Here is a 17,777-nt window from a genome sequence, read left to right as displayed (position 1 = left end):
CACTACATGTGGGGGACCCGACCCACAGGCTGAGAAACACTAAATATACTGTAGGCGGTGGTTGTCTCCACCAGGCCGAAGGCATGGGGGGAGAGTATGTTTTGCACTCCGTCCGTCCGTGTGTCCGTCCGTCCATGTGTGTGTGTGTGTGTGTCCGTGAGCAGCTAATCTCGGCCACCGTTAACCCGGTCGATGCCAAATTTTGCACACACACTCCCTGGATGCCAACGATGAACCTCTGCCCCAAAATTTCCAGAACGGCCTGTTATAGCGCCACCAGGAGGCCGCTTTGTGCAAAACAAGTTTTTGCACAGTACACCTACAGATTTTGTCCAAACATCGCGCAAATTGGTACACAGTCTCTCTAAAGCCATTCAACGAAACCGGTCTTTCAGATTTCTCAGACTCCATCCTGATTGGTTAAGATTGGCTTCCCTCTTCCGGTTATGACGCCAGCAGGATAGCAGCATAGTGAGGGAGCTCCCGACCAGAAATTGACAGAGAGCCCCACAAACAGTGAAATTATCGTTCAAACTTTAATCTAAAATAACGAGAGAGGGGCAGAAATGTCTAACAACAAAGGCATTAAGAAAAAACCCACCAAAACTCCGAACAAACACGGCGGAGGCGAGAGAAGCCACAGCAGTTCTCCGGAGCAGCACGAGAGGCAAGATGGCGGCGCCCGCACAGAGGAAAAGAATACAGACTTGGCTACAGTCCTCAGAGAACTACGGGACTTCAGACGAGATAACAGAAGCCAACTCGAAGATATTAAAGAAGAAATCAAGAAAACAAACACAAGAATGGATGAAGCAGAGGGTCGAATCACAAAGGCGGAGGAAAGAATCCAGAACACAGAGGACGTCACGTCGGAGATGCTAAAGCTGTTAGCTCAATTTGACACCAAAATGATTGACCAAGATTGTCGCTCCCGACGCGAATCTGTCCGTATATATGGGGTCTCAGAAGGGAAAGAAAGTGACTCCACATCAATGAACGATTTCGTGGAAAAACTACTACAAGAGGGGCTGGGATTGCCGAACACAGAGCCCCTCCACATACAGAGATCACATCGCTCCCTAGGCCCCAAACCACCGACAGACGCCCCACCAAGATCTATCGTGGCCAAATTCCTTAGTTTCAAAACCAAAGAAATGGTGCTCAGAACGGCGTGGCAGAAAAAAGGCTTCACGTGGAAGGACAACAGAATTAATCTAGACCAAGACCACCCCCCACGTGTTCTCCAGAAGCGTCGAGATTATGCAGAAGCACGCCATTTATTGAAGGACCGAAGCATATCATTTAAAACTCTCCATCCAGCCCGTTTAAGAGTGGACTACAGCGAGGGAACCAAGATCTACGACACGGCGGAGGAGGCAACACAAGACATGGCGAAGAGAGGCTTCTCTATCACTGTGATTCAAACCCCGGGGACACTGATGGAACAACTGAGACAACTGACATGGCAGAAGAACACCCGACGTGGGGACGGACGAGCACTCCGGCCGAGATACAACGCGAGTTACAAAGACAAGCTGCAGACCTTCAAAAGAAGAGGGACAACACCACCACCACCCGAAGATGCAGAGGCCAGAGGACAGGACACTGATAAGTAACAGTTAGTGAGATGAGAACGTGATGAATGCACGGTTTAGAAATGACACTGGGTATGGTGAGTCCAATTTAAAGTCAAAATATGTTTTCTTCTTTTTGGTTTAGGAAAAACAGGGTAAATAATTCGTATGCATATATATTTACCTAGCCTAAGGGTTTACTAAAGGATAAAATACTAATAGGTCGGGAAGCAAAAACATGAGACCTAACTATGTTGTTAATTTTAAGGCCCCCCCCTGCCAGCCTAGAGAGGGGGGGTTACCCTTGTTGAGCTGGTGTAGGGTCACACGAGGGACCTCTACCTTGAAGTCTAGAGATGCACTTTTCATTTTATTTTATATTTTTCTTCTTGTATGTTTTTTTGTATATTTGCAGCTTGTTTGGGCAACTAGGGAGATGCTTTTCACTTACATGTTGAATATGCAGGGCATAACCTAAATGCAGGATATAAAGATAGTTTCATTTAATGTAAATGGTTTAATTAATCCAATTAAGAGAGGAAGGATACTTTCGAAATTGAGGAAGGACAAGGTACAAATAGCATATTTACAAGAGACCCACCTCAATGATACAGAGCACGCCAAATTGAACAAGTCAGGTTTCAAATATGTATACTCATCTTCTTACAAGTCCGGTCCCAGGAGAGGAGTAGCCATACTGATCTCACACACAGTCAATTATGAACACATATCAGAGGTTAAAGACAAGGAAGGCAGATTTGTATTGATAATAGGGAAAATAGAGGGGACCATAGTAAGTTTACTGAATGTGTATGCCCCTCCAGGAAGCGACTGGTCATTCTACAAACAAATATTCGATATAATGGTGACAAAATCACAGGGCATCCTCATCAATGCTGCTGATTATAATTTTCGATTAATACCACATTTGGATGCTTCTGGAGGCAATCCGGAACCCAAACCCATAGCCAAGAAAGCAACTGCATTGATGAAGGAAGTAGGAATAATAGATGTTTGGAGAGAAATGTACCCGACCAGCCGAGACTACACTCATTATAGTGCTCCACATTCGGTATATTCTAGGATAGACTATTTCTTCGTTCTCAATAGAGACTTTCACAAAATAAAGCACTGTAGCATAGGCCCGATAGCTCTGTCAGACCATAGCCCTATTTACATGACTATATGCCTTAATGGAAAACCGAGGTCCACGCTATGGAGATTTAATTCAAGTATTTTAAATAATCCAACAACTAAAGCTGAACTAAAAAAAGACATAGAAACATATCTTGAGCTGAATGACAATGGTGAAGTAACACCGTCAGTGCTCTGGGACGCCCTTAAGGCTGTGATGAGAGGCAAAATTATTTCCATCACTGCTCAAGCCAAGAAACTGAGGAGACAACTGACACATGATTTGGAAATTAAATTGAAACACCTACAAAGAAATCATGCCAATAGCCTGGACCTCGGGGTAAAGCGGGAGATGAAGGAAATAAGGAACAATTTGGAGGATTTGGGGACACAGGAAATAAAAAAGAAAATGCTGTTCACCAAGCAACGCTATTATGAGGTGTAAGGGTTTGAGAGAGGATTTGGTACCCGTTCTATTAAGAGCCTTTAACTGGGTAATGCAGACAGGGGAGACACCGTCTTCCTGGAAGGAAGCAATAATCTCAGTTATTCCGAAAGAAGGAAAGGATAAAGTCGAGTGTAACAGTTACAGACCCATCAGTTTATTAAATTTAGATTATAAATTATTCACGTCCATATTGGCACAAAGATTAGATGAGATTTTAATTTGTATCATTTCAAAAGCGCAAACAGGTTTCATTCGCCAAAGGCAAACACAAGATAATATCAAAAGAACTCTACACATTGTTAGCCAAATAGTCCAGAGTGGAGAGGAGGCAGCTTTACTAAGCCTTGATGCCCATAAAGCCTATGATTCAGTATTTTGGAGCTTCCTATTCAAGGTATTAAAGAAGTTCGGGTTTCATAAGTCTATTATCAAGACATTCCAGGCGTTATATAAAAATCCATCTGCTAGAATAAAAATTAATGGTGACTTGACGGAATCTTTTACTCTGGAACGTGGTGTCAGACAGGGCTGCAGCGCTTCTTGCAGCCTCTTCGCAATTTTCATTGAACCATTAAGTCAAATGATAAGACAAAATAGAAATATTAAAGGTGTAAACATGGCAGACGGTGAACACAAGTTGGCATTATTCGCAGATGATTTATTAATATATTCAACACAGCCCACACAATCGATTCCAACTCTAATGGAGGGACTAGAGAAATACGGATCTTTTTCAGGCTACAAGCTCAATATTGAGAAGACCCAGGTTATCACTTTTAACTATAATCCACCTGAGACTATGTTGGGGAAATACGACCTAAAATGGGACGCAGACTCGATACGGTACCTGGGAATTGTCCTGCCTAAAGTTTTATCTAAAATAACAGATCTTAATTATGGCCCCCTGAATGATAAAATAAAAGACGATCTGGCGCGTTGGAGCCTCGTCCCTTTTTTGAGTCTTAGTTCCAGGATAGACTCGGTCAAAATGAACATCCTACCAAGGTTACTGTACCTATTCCAATCCCTCCCAGTCGAGGTGACAACCAACCAATTTAAAGAATGGGACAAATTAATATCCAGGTTCATATGGCAGGGGAGGCGACCCAGAGTTAGATATAAAACTTTACAATTAAAAAGGGGAGCAGGGGGACTGGGCCTCCCCTGTCTATTTGACTACTACTGTGCCGCTCAATTGAGGACTCTTGTGTACTGGTGTACGCCTTCATATTCAGCAAGGTGGAAAGACATTGAGGCAGCATGGGCTCGGGAGGTACCACTAGCCGCCATAATTGGGGATGATAGGTTAATAAAAAATATGAAAGATAGAAATAACCCCTGGATTAATACAGCATTAAAGATTTGGCAAGAAACACTGAAAAAACGTGACCTCAAAAATGGTGCCAGAATGCTGAGATGGTGTGCGTACGACACGGAATTTATTCCAAACAGAACTGATTGTCGATTTAGGGGTTGGATCTCTAAAGGTATAACCAATTACTACACTTTAGTACACAAGGGGGCACTCAAGAGCTTTGAATCTGTTCAGAAGAAACATGGCTTGGATAAGAGTGATTTTTACAGGTTTCTACAGCTTCGACACTATATAAATCAGACTCTGAGCGGTGCCTTGTTTTTGGAGTCTTCAGACCTCATGAGGGTGTTCTTGTCGGCAGGAGACTCTCCTACATGTAGTAGGATTATCTCTAGACTGTATAATGGTCTCCAGCAGAACACAACTGAAAATACGATATATGTCAAAGAAAAATGGGAAAGAGAAGGGAATTTTACCATAACTGAAGAAGAATGGGAGAAAACTTGCAATTCGCTTTGGGAGTCAACATGTTCAAACATGTGGAGAGAATTTAATTGGAAAAATCATATACGGTATTTTATAACACCTCTGCAAAAGAGATATAGAGGTACAGGAGTAGACTGCTGGAGATCATGCAATCACAATGCAGCGAACCATTTTCATGTGTTTTGGGAATGTCCAGTTCTAGATACATTTTGGAAGGAAATACATGATCATTTGGAAGCTGTGTTTGGGATCATCATCCCCTTTCAGTTCGATACATTATACCTAGGTAACCTCCCATATGACTCATTTGATGCTAATGATAGAAAATTAATTCTGACCCTCCTGGTCGCTAGCAAGAAGGCTATCACTAGAAAGTGGCTGCAGCCACAACCACCCACAGTAGAAGAATGGATCGAGATAATCCATGACATATACAAGATGGAAAAATTGACATACTCACTCAGATCACAGGAAGAAAAGTTCCTCTGGATCTGGACTAAATGGACTGAATATATTGCACCTGTCCGATCAGACTTTTGCTGAATAGGTAGTTTGTCATCACTCATCCTGTGCCTCTTCCTACTCTTGTTTCTATTTATTTTTTCACTCCTCTCATTTCTTTTATTGTATCTTGCCGAATGTATGACCCTGTTTTTGTTTCCAAATAAGTGTATTGTAAGTTTGTGAAAGCTCCCCCTTTCCCTGCAAAGCTGCCCAGATGTTTTTGATTTTTGTTTTTGTCTGTTTTTTTTTTTTTTTTTTTCTTGTCTGCTTTTTGTTTTTGTCCTTTACAAAAAAAGAGAAAATGTAATTTTGGTCACCATTGAGCACATAGGAAACATATCTATATATTTATATATTATATGCAATTGTTATTCACTTGATCATATGTTGTGAAGATGTTCATAATACTTGCAAACGATGACCAAAATAAAAACATAATTTCAAAAAAAAAGATTGGCTTCCAAAGTTCACAGGAGTGCTCAGTTTCAAACAAAATGCTGCAAATCATGAACACATCGCGTGATTTCCGTGAAATTGTGCACCCACATTCCCACTAGGCCGAGGACGAAATGCCACATGAACAATTTCAACTCAGCCTCAAGGTGGCGCTATAACTGGCCGAAAAGTGTTTTTACCTCTAACTGCACGGATCTGTGGATAACTTTGTATGCCAACTCCCTAGAGGCCAAGGAAAAACCTTTGCCTGGAATTTTTCACATCTGCTCTTTATAGCGCCACCAGGAGGCCGACATATGTAAAACACATTTTCTATTATTACTCCTTCAGATTTTATTCAAATTTCACGCAAATCGGTACACATGATCTCCATAGTCATGTGATCAAGACAGGTTTGTTTGATTTCTCATATTCCATCCTGATTGGCCATGATTGGCTCCTACAGTTTTCAGGAGTAGCCCGCTTTGTACAAATCGCCACAACTCCTCAACGCAGCGTCCGATTGCGATGAAACTGTGCACGCATATTCCCACTAGGCTGAGGAAGAAATGCCACTTGACAGTTTTCAACAGCCTGATGGTGGCGCTACAACAAGCCAAGTCGCGTCATGCACTCGTTTATTTGTGTTGCCCTGCTACCCAACCACCAGATGAAGGCAAGCTGCAATGTCCTACATTCCTATCCTCCTGGTGGAGACCTGTGCCCAGAAGGGCACTTTTTCTAGTTACATCATGCAACATGCAGCTTACAAAATACATGATGTGGCAACAATACATTGATTGCAGAATGGGTATACAGTCCAAGGAGATGGTACAGGTCAGCACTAAGACTTGTTTACATCAGGGTCCTCCATTTAAATATACACGTCTATGAAAAGGGAATATGTGTGTACAGTATAGAAATAAATCACACCTGTGTGAAGTGAGGGGCGCTCTTATCATCATACATCATCATGACACAACATCATCATCGTAACAACGTCTATTTGATCAGACACTATGACGTAAAATTGCCCATTCATTGTCAATGGGAATTTAATGTTTGTGTAAGACGAAAATCTACACTAGCTGAATGTATGAGGGGCTATAGTGCCCCTCAAAAATAGAGGGGGAGGGCCCGGAAACTTTAACTTTGTTACAGGGGCCAATTTCAAATTGCAGCCATCCGCAAGTGCTCTTAGAGAGCCGTTTTGACGGAGGCCAGGGATACACATTTCTTAATGGCTGTTGGTAGGGCGTCCCACATTGTTGTGGCATAGGAACTAAATTTATTAACCCCTTGTTTGGGGCCGAATCTGGGTTGAGAAAAAGATACATAAAAACAATAATAAAGCAAAATAGCATAGAAGTTCTTACTAGTTCACACATATTAACCTTTTTAATTGCCAGTCAGTAGGCCTATGGATTAAATGATCTAGCCTAAGTCGTCTCAGCTCAGGGTAACCTGGAAGGCTCTCTTTAAAACACGCTCGCTCTTTATTTATTTATTTTATTACCAAATGGACCCCTTTTGTACACTCTCAGAGTTATGGGTGTCCTTGAAATTAAAATGTTTGAGAACCACTGATTATCCATTGCACAAAAGGGCCTAGTGTGAAAGGCCCGCTTAAAAGGTTCGGATCAGGGACCAAATGTTTACATTTAAGCTAAAACAGTAAAGGAATTTGCAGTGAGGCTCCACCTGATTATTTACACAGGTAATAGGTATTTTAGCCAATCAGAAGAGACTCTAATCAGCACCTCTCCAACACACCTGGTAGGTCTACAAAGTGAGTTTTTGCTGCTTCCAGAGCTAGTTTCACACCCATCCCAAATTCCCAACTTTCAAATACAACTGAGAAACATGGAGTCAGTTGAGCCGAATGCAAACAAAAATAAAAGCCTGGGTACCGAGGCTATGGTGACCGAGGTCACAAAAATAAGTGTTCAACTTCCATCTCCTCCACCCTACTTCACACCAGGTAAGATTGTATTTATTTCTCTCCCAGTCCCAAACTGGGACTTGTCGAGCGATTCTTCTCTTCTGGGGGTCCTCTTCTGGGGGGCACGAAACTATTTTAAAAACTACTGATTTATTTAGAAAGCATTTGTAGAACCGGCCTCAAGGTCTTAATGGGTTTAAAGTTAACATGTGCATGGTGTTGTGTGTACCTTTCCAGATGAGAGTCAGACAGGTGTGAGGAGCTACCACGTTCACCCACCCTTCAGCCAGATTCCTCCACCACCTGCCTTCTCTTTATCTCCTGGTGGCGGCAGTTGCACAGAGACAACACGGTCATCTTTACAAGGTTCTGGTGGTCGTCTTTTACATAACAGCAGTGGTTCTCAAAGTAGGGTCTGGGGACCCCCAGGGGTCCTTGAGGAGGTTCCAGGGTGTCCCCAGCAATTTCGTTAAGATTGCATCAAAACATACAGTATATGAAAAACATTGCACGAGACCGCAAGTCTTCTTTGATGAGGGTCCCTGACAGAGATGGAGGTCTGATTCCAAATACACATAATTGTGTGTCTTGACATGAGAATATTTGTGAACCACTGACTTTGCACCGAACAGATGTTCAAAGGTTTATGCAGCATATTTATTATGCAACACCTGCTCATCCCATTATCAGAATCAGAGGGCTAATGTCGCTCCTCATGGGCTGACCAGCACTCCACCTGCCTCTGAATTTGCCACAGTCTTTATCACTTCTCTGTCTATGATCTAGGGCCTTATGATCCCACCTCAATGTCTTCGACTATTGTCACATTTTGTACAGTTAATATAAAACAAATTATTCTGGCACATTTCAGCCACCTCTTTTGCCCATTAGAAAAAAAAAAATGCATCTAGATTGTTAAATGATAATGCATGTACATATATTTATGAGTAATGATGATAATATAAATTGAAGGATAGCTAGTTTATTGTATTCTGTACATGGATGGATGGTAAAACCATTTGTAGTTCACCCCCAAATAACCTTTTTTCTATCATGGAGACGTTTGTTTTTGTTGCATTCCTAAGCCAATTTGATGACTAGCAGTGGTTCCCTATGGAGACACAAAGGAGTGTCTAACTATTAAAACTATTAACTATTGGTTTAGGAATGTGACAAAAAAGGGAGGGGGGGTTGAGTAATCGATAGGGGGGGGGGGGGGAGTGGCCAGTCGGTAGTGCTGTCGCCTCACAGCTAGAAGGTCCTGGGTTCGATTCCCGCTGGGGACGCTGGGGGCGTGTTCCCTCCTCCGCGGCATCAGTGCCCATACCCGAGGTGGGGTTGGCGAAAAGGCCTTTCTGTGTGGAGTTTGCATGTTCTCCCTGTGTCCCTCACACAGGTACCCTCACAAAAACATGCAGTAATCCTGGTCTCTAAAACTACCTCCCCCTGGCCAGCCGGGGCGCCTGATGGAGGGGAAAGGAACTGGTCTGAATAACGTGATCCTTCCACGCGCTACGTCCGGCCAGGGAAATTCCCCCCTGTCAGGTGAAAAAATGAGGTCAGTCCGCTGGCCCCCCAGGTTGGCAGAGGAAGTGTAGCGCCCAGGATTACATTAAGGATAACTGGCACTGGGTGAAAACCGGGTTGCAAAATCTTGGGATAAAAATGATGATGATGCTTTGACATCTGTTCTCATGAAATGCCTGGAGAAAATGGTTATCTCTTATATCAAGAGCATAATTCCTGCTAGTATTGATCCTTTACAGTTTGCTTACTGTGCAAATAGATCTGTGGATGATGCAATCTCTCTTGCTTTACACACTGCCCTGGTACATCTAGAAAAGAAAAGCTCTTATGTCAGACTACTGTTCATAGACTATAGTTCCGCATTTAACACTATTGTACCATCTAAATTAGTGTTGAAACTCAGTGGCCTTGGTGTGGGCAGCTCCATCTGTAACTGGCTATTTGATTTTCTGACGGGTAGGCCCCAGTGTGTTCGCATAGGAGAGAGAAGCTCATCCACAATTCTCACCAGAACCGGTGCGCCCCAAGGCTGCTGCCTCAGTCCTCTGCTGTACAGCTTGTTTACGTTTGATTGTGTCGCCAGATACGAGAATAACATCATAATTAAATTTGCGGATGATACCACAGTGATCGGACTAATAACCGACGGTGATGAGAGGGCCTATAGGAGGGAGATAGAGGATCTAACTCTATGGTGCGATAACAACAACCTCTCACTTAACACCAATAAGACCAAAGAAATCATTGTAGACTTTAGGAAGTCCAAAGGCATCCACACCCCCATTTCCATCAAAGGGTCATCTGTCGACATAGTTGATAACTTTAAATTCCTGGGCATACATATCACAGACACATTCACATGGTCACTCAACAACGAGTACATCCTCAAGAAGGCGCAGCAGCGACTGTACTTTCTGAGGCGCCTTAACATTTTTGGCTTAAGTACAAAAGGACTAGTGAACTTTTATCGCTGTATAATTGAAAGTGTCTTAACTGGCTGTATCACAGTGTGGTACGGTAACACGACTGCTCAGGATTGCAAGAGGTTGCAGAGGACCATTAAAACAGCAGCTAAAATCATCGGCACTACAGAATTACCCAGTCTCCATAACATCTACACCACTCGCTGTATGAAAAAAGCCCATAACATCATGGAAGACACCAGCCACCCCGCAAATACCCTGTTCAAACTACTCCCCTCCAAAAAACGCTACCAGAGCATCAAATCTCGTACCACCCGTCTCAGTAACAGTTTTTACCCCCAGGCAGTCCGGCTGCTGAACAGCTGACCTTGAACTGTATTGCACTTCACTTCACTTGCACTTTTCTTTTCCTGTTTTTGTACCTGAACCTTATTTTTTAAAAAAACTTTATTTTTGGGGTGAACTATCCACAATAACACAGGATTTTACATTGTACCGGTTATTCTCTATTTCAGGCTCCTCCCTTCACGCGTCGCTCAGGTTTGTCAGCTATGAAGGGAAGTTGCTGCGTGAGTCTGGACTGACTGCATGCCCAGCCTGTAAAACCCAGGTCAACACTCAGATCACGTACTGCGCTGGAAGACACGCATGGCTCATGTGTTTCGTGTTTATATTTTGTGGGTGAGGAAAACTCATGAGCGCACACACACACACACACACACACACACAGTTTATAGTACTGACACGAGGACGTTTTTTTGATGAATGCTACTTTTGGAGCCTGACGTATGGATTAACTCTGTTGTTAATGCATCGCAATTCGCAGCACATTGTAAGCTTTTAGATCTTCTATTTTGTAACCTGGACACCAGACGACCAACCAGATAACCTAAACCTGAATGTTTACTCTAAAATATATTTTTAACCGTAAAACTACTTTCTCTTGTGAGGACTATAGTTCAAATTTCCTCACACTGCTAATTTCCTGAGGACATTGGCCCTCACAAATAAAGACACACACACACACACACACACACACACACACACACACACACACCCCTAGTTAGTTGTCATAGGTCACATGCATGCATTCAAGGTGTAGTTTGGCCAACCTTTTTGTTTCTCCCTGTAGGATGCTGTGTGGTTGCTGTTTGATCCCATTCTTCGTCAACCATTTTAAGGATGTCTACCACACTTGCCCTCGCTGTCATCGAGTCCTTCACATACACAGGGCGACCTGCTGCTCATGACTGCTAGACACACGCACACACACACACACACACACACACACACACACATACACACACACACATAGACAGGCTGCACTGCCATTAGCTTAATGTTTGGGTTTGTTTTTCTGGAAATCACGGGTTGGATCTGGCACCTGTAGTGTGAACTTGAAGTTGATAACCAAGAATTTTAATGAAAATCACCAGTAGGTTACTTATCAAGACAATGCAATCGACCTGCTGCATGTATACTGGGAGCCTACTGGCTGCGATTGGGGAAACGTGGAGACGTTCGTGTTTTCCGACAAAATCTAACCCTAATCCCACTCATATCAGTCTTAACCGGCCACGTAAATCAGTTTCACTTCCGTGTTTCCTAATTGCAGCCAGTAGGCTCCAGTATACATGCCGTAGGTCGATTGCATCGTCTTGATAAGTAACCTACTGGTGATACTGATTATCGGTTGATAACGGGTGTAAAGCTCCACACATGATGGAAGGAAGTTATGTTCAGTCATGTAACATTGTATTTTATCTATGTTTTGCAATGCCTAAAAAAATTAAATAAATGTTTCGTGTTTATATATCGGTTGATAACGGGTGTAAAGCTCCACACATGATGGAAGGAAGTTATGTTCAGTCATGTAACATTGTATTTTATCTATGTTTTGCAATGCCTAAAAAAATTAAATAAATGTTTTTGGTAAATTGTTCATTCTTCAATTGTGTTTTCTTAATACACCCCCCCCCCCCCCCAAGACAGTATCAACAATTATACCTGTTAAAACAACGAAAGAGAAAATAATTACTTAAAATGGTAAAACATTCTCACCAAACTTGAGATGAAATTGTTAGATTTGACAGAAGGTAAATTTAAAAGTAATCAACCAAATGCAAGAATACTTACTGTACTTCAAAGATGTCAGTCTTGCATTGCATAGCCTATATCATCTCTCAGCTGATGAACCCTATAGTGTCTATTCTGGGCATGCAATAATAGGTGAAAATGGGCAATTGGAGAGAGCTTATAGATTGGCTATTTTCAGAAAAGAGCTTTGTTGTATAGATTTTGGGACCGGGGAAGCCTGCTCAAAGGCTTTAAGCGGTGAAATGGTTGGCAAAAGTCAAAGATTATGTGAATGATATGGTTATTTGGCAGGAGAGGAACATACTGTAAGTGGATAAGGTACTCTCCATGACCTTATTCACTTAAACTCTAAAAGTTAAACTTAATTTCTGAAGTCTGCCTGGTCTGCCAGCTGGCATGGAGGTCATGAAGATGTTACAGAGTAACAGACCTCCCAAAAATAATGATCAAAGGAGCACTCTTGAACAAATTCCCCATACATAACAGCCCTCTTTGAGGATAATCTCATACCAAAAGAAAACAGCCAGTGAAAATCTATTGCTTACAGTGCACTGCAATCTACAAATCTATTGCTTACACTAACAATTCTGCCCCCAACCAGTTCATCACTTAAAACAGGGATCTTCGACAGGGGGTCCTTGAGTTACTACTATCCTATCACACAAATCACCATGGGATAATTATTCTTACATTAACCACTTGAACCCTCGCATCCCGGCCCTATTCCGAGTAGAGAGTTATCCAAATATAGCTATTTTCGCAAAAAGGTTTGGTGTAGAGCCCTATTGGCATGATAGGTTGTGCGTCATTCTGGCGAGTGGGAGACTGTGGTTTAAATCCAGCTCAGTGCTGCAGTGAATCACTACATCTGCAGCACAATTTTATACTGTAGTGGGGTCCCTTATCTCTCTATCAGCTAAGGCCCCTGATTAAAACCTATATTATACAGTATGTCCTTGACTGGGGTTCCCCAACACAGTCTGTAATTTTCGCTATTCTTTTTTCCCTCCACACCAAATCTCTTAAAAAAGCTGATCTACAAGCTCACAACAGCGCATCACATCTATAATTCAAAAATAATTAAAAAATGAATACTGTAACAAAAAAGGTTTAAGATAGTTCCTTAGTATGTGTAATGAAGCTATGATATTTCCCACACACTTTAAAATTTTTTCATTATTTTTTTCAACATGCTATTTGCATGACTTCTTTGTGAGTGGCTATTTTTTTTAAGGATTTCACTGCTTGCAATGTTAATTGCCACATTGTAAGTGCATGACAGTAACAAACCTATTACAAGGAGAAAAATAAAAACTAACCAGGTGCTCAACGCAGGTGATGATGATAAAAAGGTGCTCACACGGATCAAACGCGATCAAGGCATAAAGAAAAAAAGAGACGATCCGGGCACTCAAAGTTAAAAAGAGGAGGAAAGCCTTTATTAAATTAAAAAGGCAACTGCCAACATGTTTTGACCTAACCGGTCTTCATCAGGGAAAGAAAACCTGTTTCGACCTAACCGGGTCATCAGGGAAAGAATGACCTTCTTGCAACCTTGAGGTCAAGCCTATAGGACAAAACAATATCCTGATTTTGAAAACAGCTCCCAGCAGCATGACTGAACTGGGAGACTGGAAAAGACGATCTTCTAAAAGAGACATCGTACTCAAAACCTCAACTTGCGTCCCTGTCAGTGAGCTGGCAAATTGTGCTTCCCCTTCCATCCTCAACACAAGTAACTCCCTTTGTTTGTTGCAGCTGGAGGCAATAAGCTTAATTTTGGGTGCGAGTACAATAAGCAGCAGTCCTCTTCTATCCCGGATTTGATTGTGCAGTGTTATTCTTTTGTTATATATATTTATTTTTTTATCCTTCATTTACCCAGCGTAGAACTTAGCTGAGCACAAGTGCTCATTTTCAGCAACGACCTGCACATAGAAACACACATTAAAACCTGGGAGCTGACCAGTACAACCACAGTCTTATACTGTTGGCCATGCACTAAGCAGCTCCAGGGGGAGAAGTTGCGGGGAGTGATGACAATCACTTCCCCACCCAGATTTCTCCTGCCCGTCCGGGGAATCGAACAGGCAACCTTTCGGCCACCGCTGCCCCAATATTGTGTTATATGTATTGTTTGTCATGGACTCCAGGAAGAGTAGCTGCTACTTCGGTGGCAGCTAATGGGGATCCATCTGAATAAAGAATAAAGAACCTGGTTTCCTGCTTTAAAGGAGTAGTTCATCCCAAAGAAACACTTATTTTCTATATCAATTACAATTATTGGAGATGTTTTTGTGCATACCTGAGCCAATAATTCGATGACCGGCTGGCTGCAGTTTGAGTGACTCAAATGAGTCTCCTACTGCCACATGGTCAGTAGGAGACAGTCTCTGCCGGTCATACAATTATTGGCTTAGGAATGAGAGTAATTGATAGAAAATATGTAATTTTTTTGGTGAACTCCTGTGAAATGCTGACATTTTTACAATTGAGCTAATAGAGCAGGCTTGCATCCTGAGGTGACACAGACATTTTGTATTAACATATATACAGATTGGTCAAAATTGCATTTTATTCATAAAAAACTGCTACAACATAGACTCCTGAAAAATTTACACCACTTGTGGCAACCCAGGGGAGAATAGGCACAGATTCACAATAAAATAAGAGGCTCAGAGTCAGATTCAACAAACTTAAATTGTCTTTTATTTAAGTGTTAGGGAAAGGGGAAAACGGGGCAAAACGTCAACACAGGGTTCCTCTTGTCAGGGGCTTGGGCTTCTATTCACATGCAGTCCTGTGGGTAGAGTAGAGAGAGAGCTAGTGACTACTTTACTCAGTTGGTGGAGAGTGCTGTAGGGTGTGGCTCTCCCTTGTGGAGTTCAGTCGGCCTAGGAGGGAGGGAGAGAGAACGAGACCAGGTGAGCCACAATACACGCACAGCACATCCAAGTGGGTCCAAAGGTTAGAGTTAAGTCTTGTACTCACTTGTGAGATCTCCCTCATACCAGCATCCTCATGAACAGAGTGATTCCTCCTTCCTCACTCCTCCATTAGTTCAAACTGACTCACCAAACAGCTTGGGCGTCGGCTATTTAAAATCTTCTGGTGATTACCGGCTGCAGGTGCGTCCATGTCCAGGCTCCCATGATATACTCCCTGGCCTCTATCACCTCCCGCAGCCTCATTCTGTGGGGAATAGGCCTGGCTGTTTCCCCTGGTTTGCCACACACTATGATGAAGTGGATGAAGAATTGAAGATCTAAAATATTTAGCTGTAAATGTACATCATGTGTGCATGTGTATACCTATGCACAATTGCACACATGCATATTATAGGTAACGTGACGTGCTCTCAGTGTTGACTTCAGGGGATTATTACTGTTTTAAGTCATTGAGCCTTTAATTGAGTAAAGGCAATCCACGTGAGAGGATCTCTCCCTCTCTCTCTCACACACACACACACACACACACACACACACACACACACACACACACACACACACACACACACACACACACACACACACACACACACACTATGTGCATGTAGAGGCCATCGTATATGGGGCATAAGAACTGGAACAGGAACGCCTCGACGGCCACAGTCCTATAAGGTGACAGGTGCATTAACGGGTGCCTGGCTGCGGGACAACCCCGGAGGCGACACGCCACCAGCCTGCTGAGCTGACCCCGTATGGCCCAAGAAGATGCAACAGAACATCGTTTTATCCTCTGCTCCTTGATACCTGCTTTTCTCCTCCAGCATTTCAACCGCAAGACACTGTTTGTCTCCTACCTGCTGCTGTGCATCGCCAAGATGCCCTTCATTCCACCGGTGTCGCTCACACGCACACGTTCCACCCCCGTGCCTGCAGGACTGACTGGGAAAGGGAGACCCGTGACGACCGTCGTCCGACTCGTCCCCTTGGCCAGAACCAAGGCGCCGGTGGAAGACCTGCGGGGCAGCTCGGTGACGGAGAGGCTGGCGTCGAACCTGAGGCACCTGGGGAAGAAGAGCCAGCCCAGGAGCCGCCTGCCGACCAGCAAGGCGATGTCGTCGGGGTCGGGATTAAACGCTAAGTGTAAGGGCCATTGGCTGTCCTCGGGAACCATCCCTGCCTCCTGCCATGGCAGCCTGGACTCTGCCCTCTTCAAGGGCGAACCCCAGGCGGCGGTCAAGAGTAGGTATCACGAGGAGGAGGAAGGGGCCCGCTTCACACTGACTCTCACACCAGAGGCTGTCCTGCTGCTGCAGCGGCGAAGCAACGAGAGACAGCAATGCTTGGCGGCCAAGAACGACGCCATCACCGGGGAAGCCGACGTATTAACCAGTGGCACCACCACAGATGCCCGGCACGGGCGGGAAAGTGTCTCCAAGCGGCATCAACCTGCAGCGGCGAAACATGGCACGCTGAGCAGCAGCAGAGCTGCTGTGAAAAACAGTGACATCGTCCTGCCGGGAGACGTCGGCTCACTGGTGAAGATCTCACTCCTCAACGAGCGGCACAAGTACGACGACGTGGAGTACGAGGAAGAGGAGGAAGACTGTGGCGCCGATGAGCGCGTGGTGCTGAAGTGCACCGAGTGGCTCCGCGGGCTGGAAAACGCCCCGGTAACTGTGGGTACCACCACCGCCGGCCTCCAGAACGTCGGTGGGACCATTTTGAAAAGCTTCTGAAGGTCAAAATGAAAGTTGACATGGTGGAACGTGAGTTTTGCTCCTGGAGTCTGGACGGGACCTGATGGCAACTCTAGTTTTTCAGCTACTGGTAACTCATGTGTACTGTCTCTGTGATATTCACATGGCTTTCGTCTGTATTGGCTGTATTTTTAATTAACTGAGACACTGTATGAAAACCGTTATGGTCCATTTGATTCCATTTGTATTTTGTACACTCTCAGATCGTTGATTGGAATGCGTTGTACACAGGCTTTCAATGTCCGGCACGTGCCAGGGAGTGATGGGGGGGTGGTTCAATTGAAATACACTACACTACTAAAAGACCTACATTAGAATGAAGACAACTAGCTTTCTACCATTCTAGCTGCATTTTACTGTGGGAGCCTCTGGGAGGGGTGGCGGAAATGGAGAACAGGGGGCATCTATGAAACAATTCAAGGCCAACATGTATGTTGGGACAGGATTATAGGCTGATTCAGGGTAAAGTTCCTGTTTTGGTCTGGATCTTTCCTTTAAACTAATCGATTTATTCTTCTCTGTTGTTTCTCCTCTGCTGTCATGATTTTAAAAATACTTTCCGCATATAGGGACAGGTATAGGGACCATCAAACTGGTCAAATGCAAATATTGTAGCCTAAATGGCACTTGGCATGAAAAACTAAATGCGATTTATATATCTGTGTTTGCGCTGTGCCGGAAGGTTCA

The 17,777-nt window shown here is 43.6% G+C and overlaps 1 protein-coding gene across 1 annotated transcript; it reads left to right on the top strand.

Moving 5' to 3' along the window:
• Positions 1–7,751: 7,751 nt before the first annotated feature.
• On the top strand, positions 7,752–17,069 carry LOC310858323 (uncharacterized protein; the record flags this gene model as incomplete). Its single annotated transcript, XM_083764428.1, has 4 exons — positions 7,752–7,877; positions 8,076–8,204; positions 10,804–10,952; positions 16,155–17,069. The coding sequence occupies exons 1-4, from the start codon at positions 7,760–7,762 to the stop codon at positions 17,067–17,069; spliced, it is 1,311 nt and encodes a 436-aa protein (XP_083620554.1). The 5' UTR covers positions 7,752–7,759.
• Positions 17,070–17,777: the final 708 nt, after the last annotated feature.

This window comes from Protomyctophum parallelum (genome assembly GCF_964188405.1).
Source record: "Protomyctophum parallelum genome assembly, chromosome: 5".
NCBI classification, from domain to species: Eukaryota; Metazoa; Chordata; class Actinopteri; order Myctophiformes; family Myctophidae; genus Protomyctophum; species Protomyctophum parallelum.
Note: the sequence above shows the minus strand (reverse complement) of the source record. Positions and strands in the feature narration are given on the sequence as shown.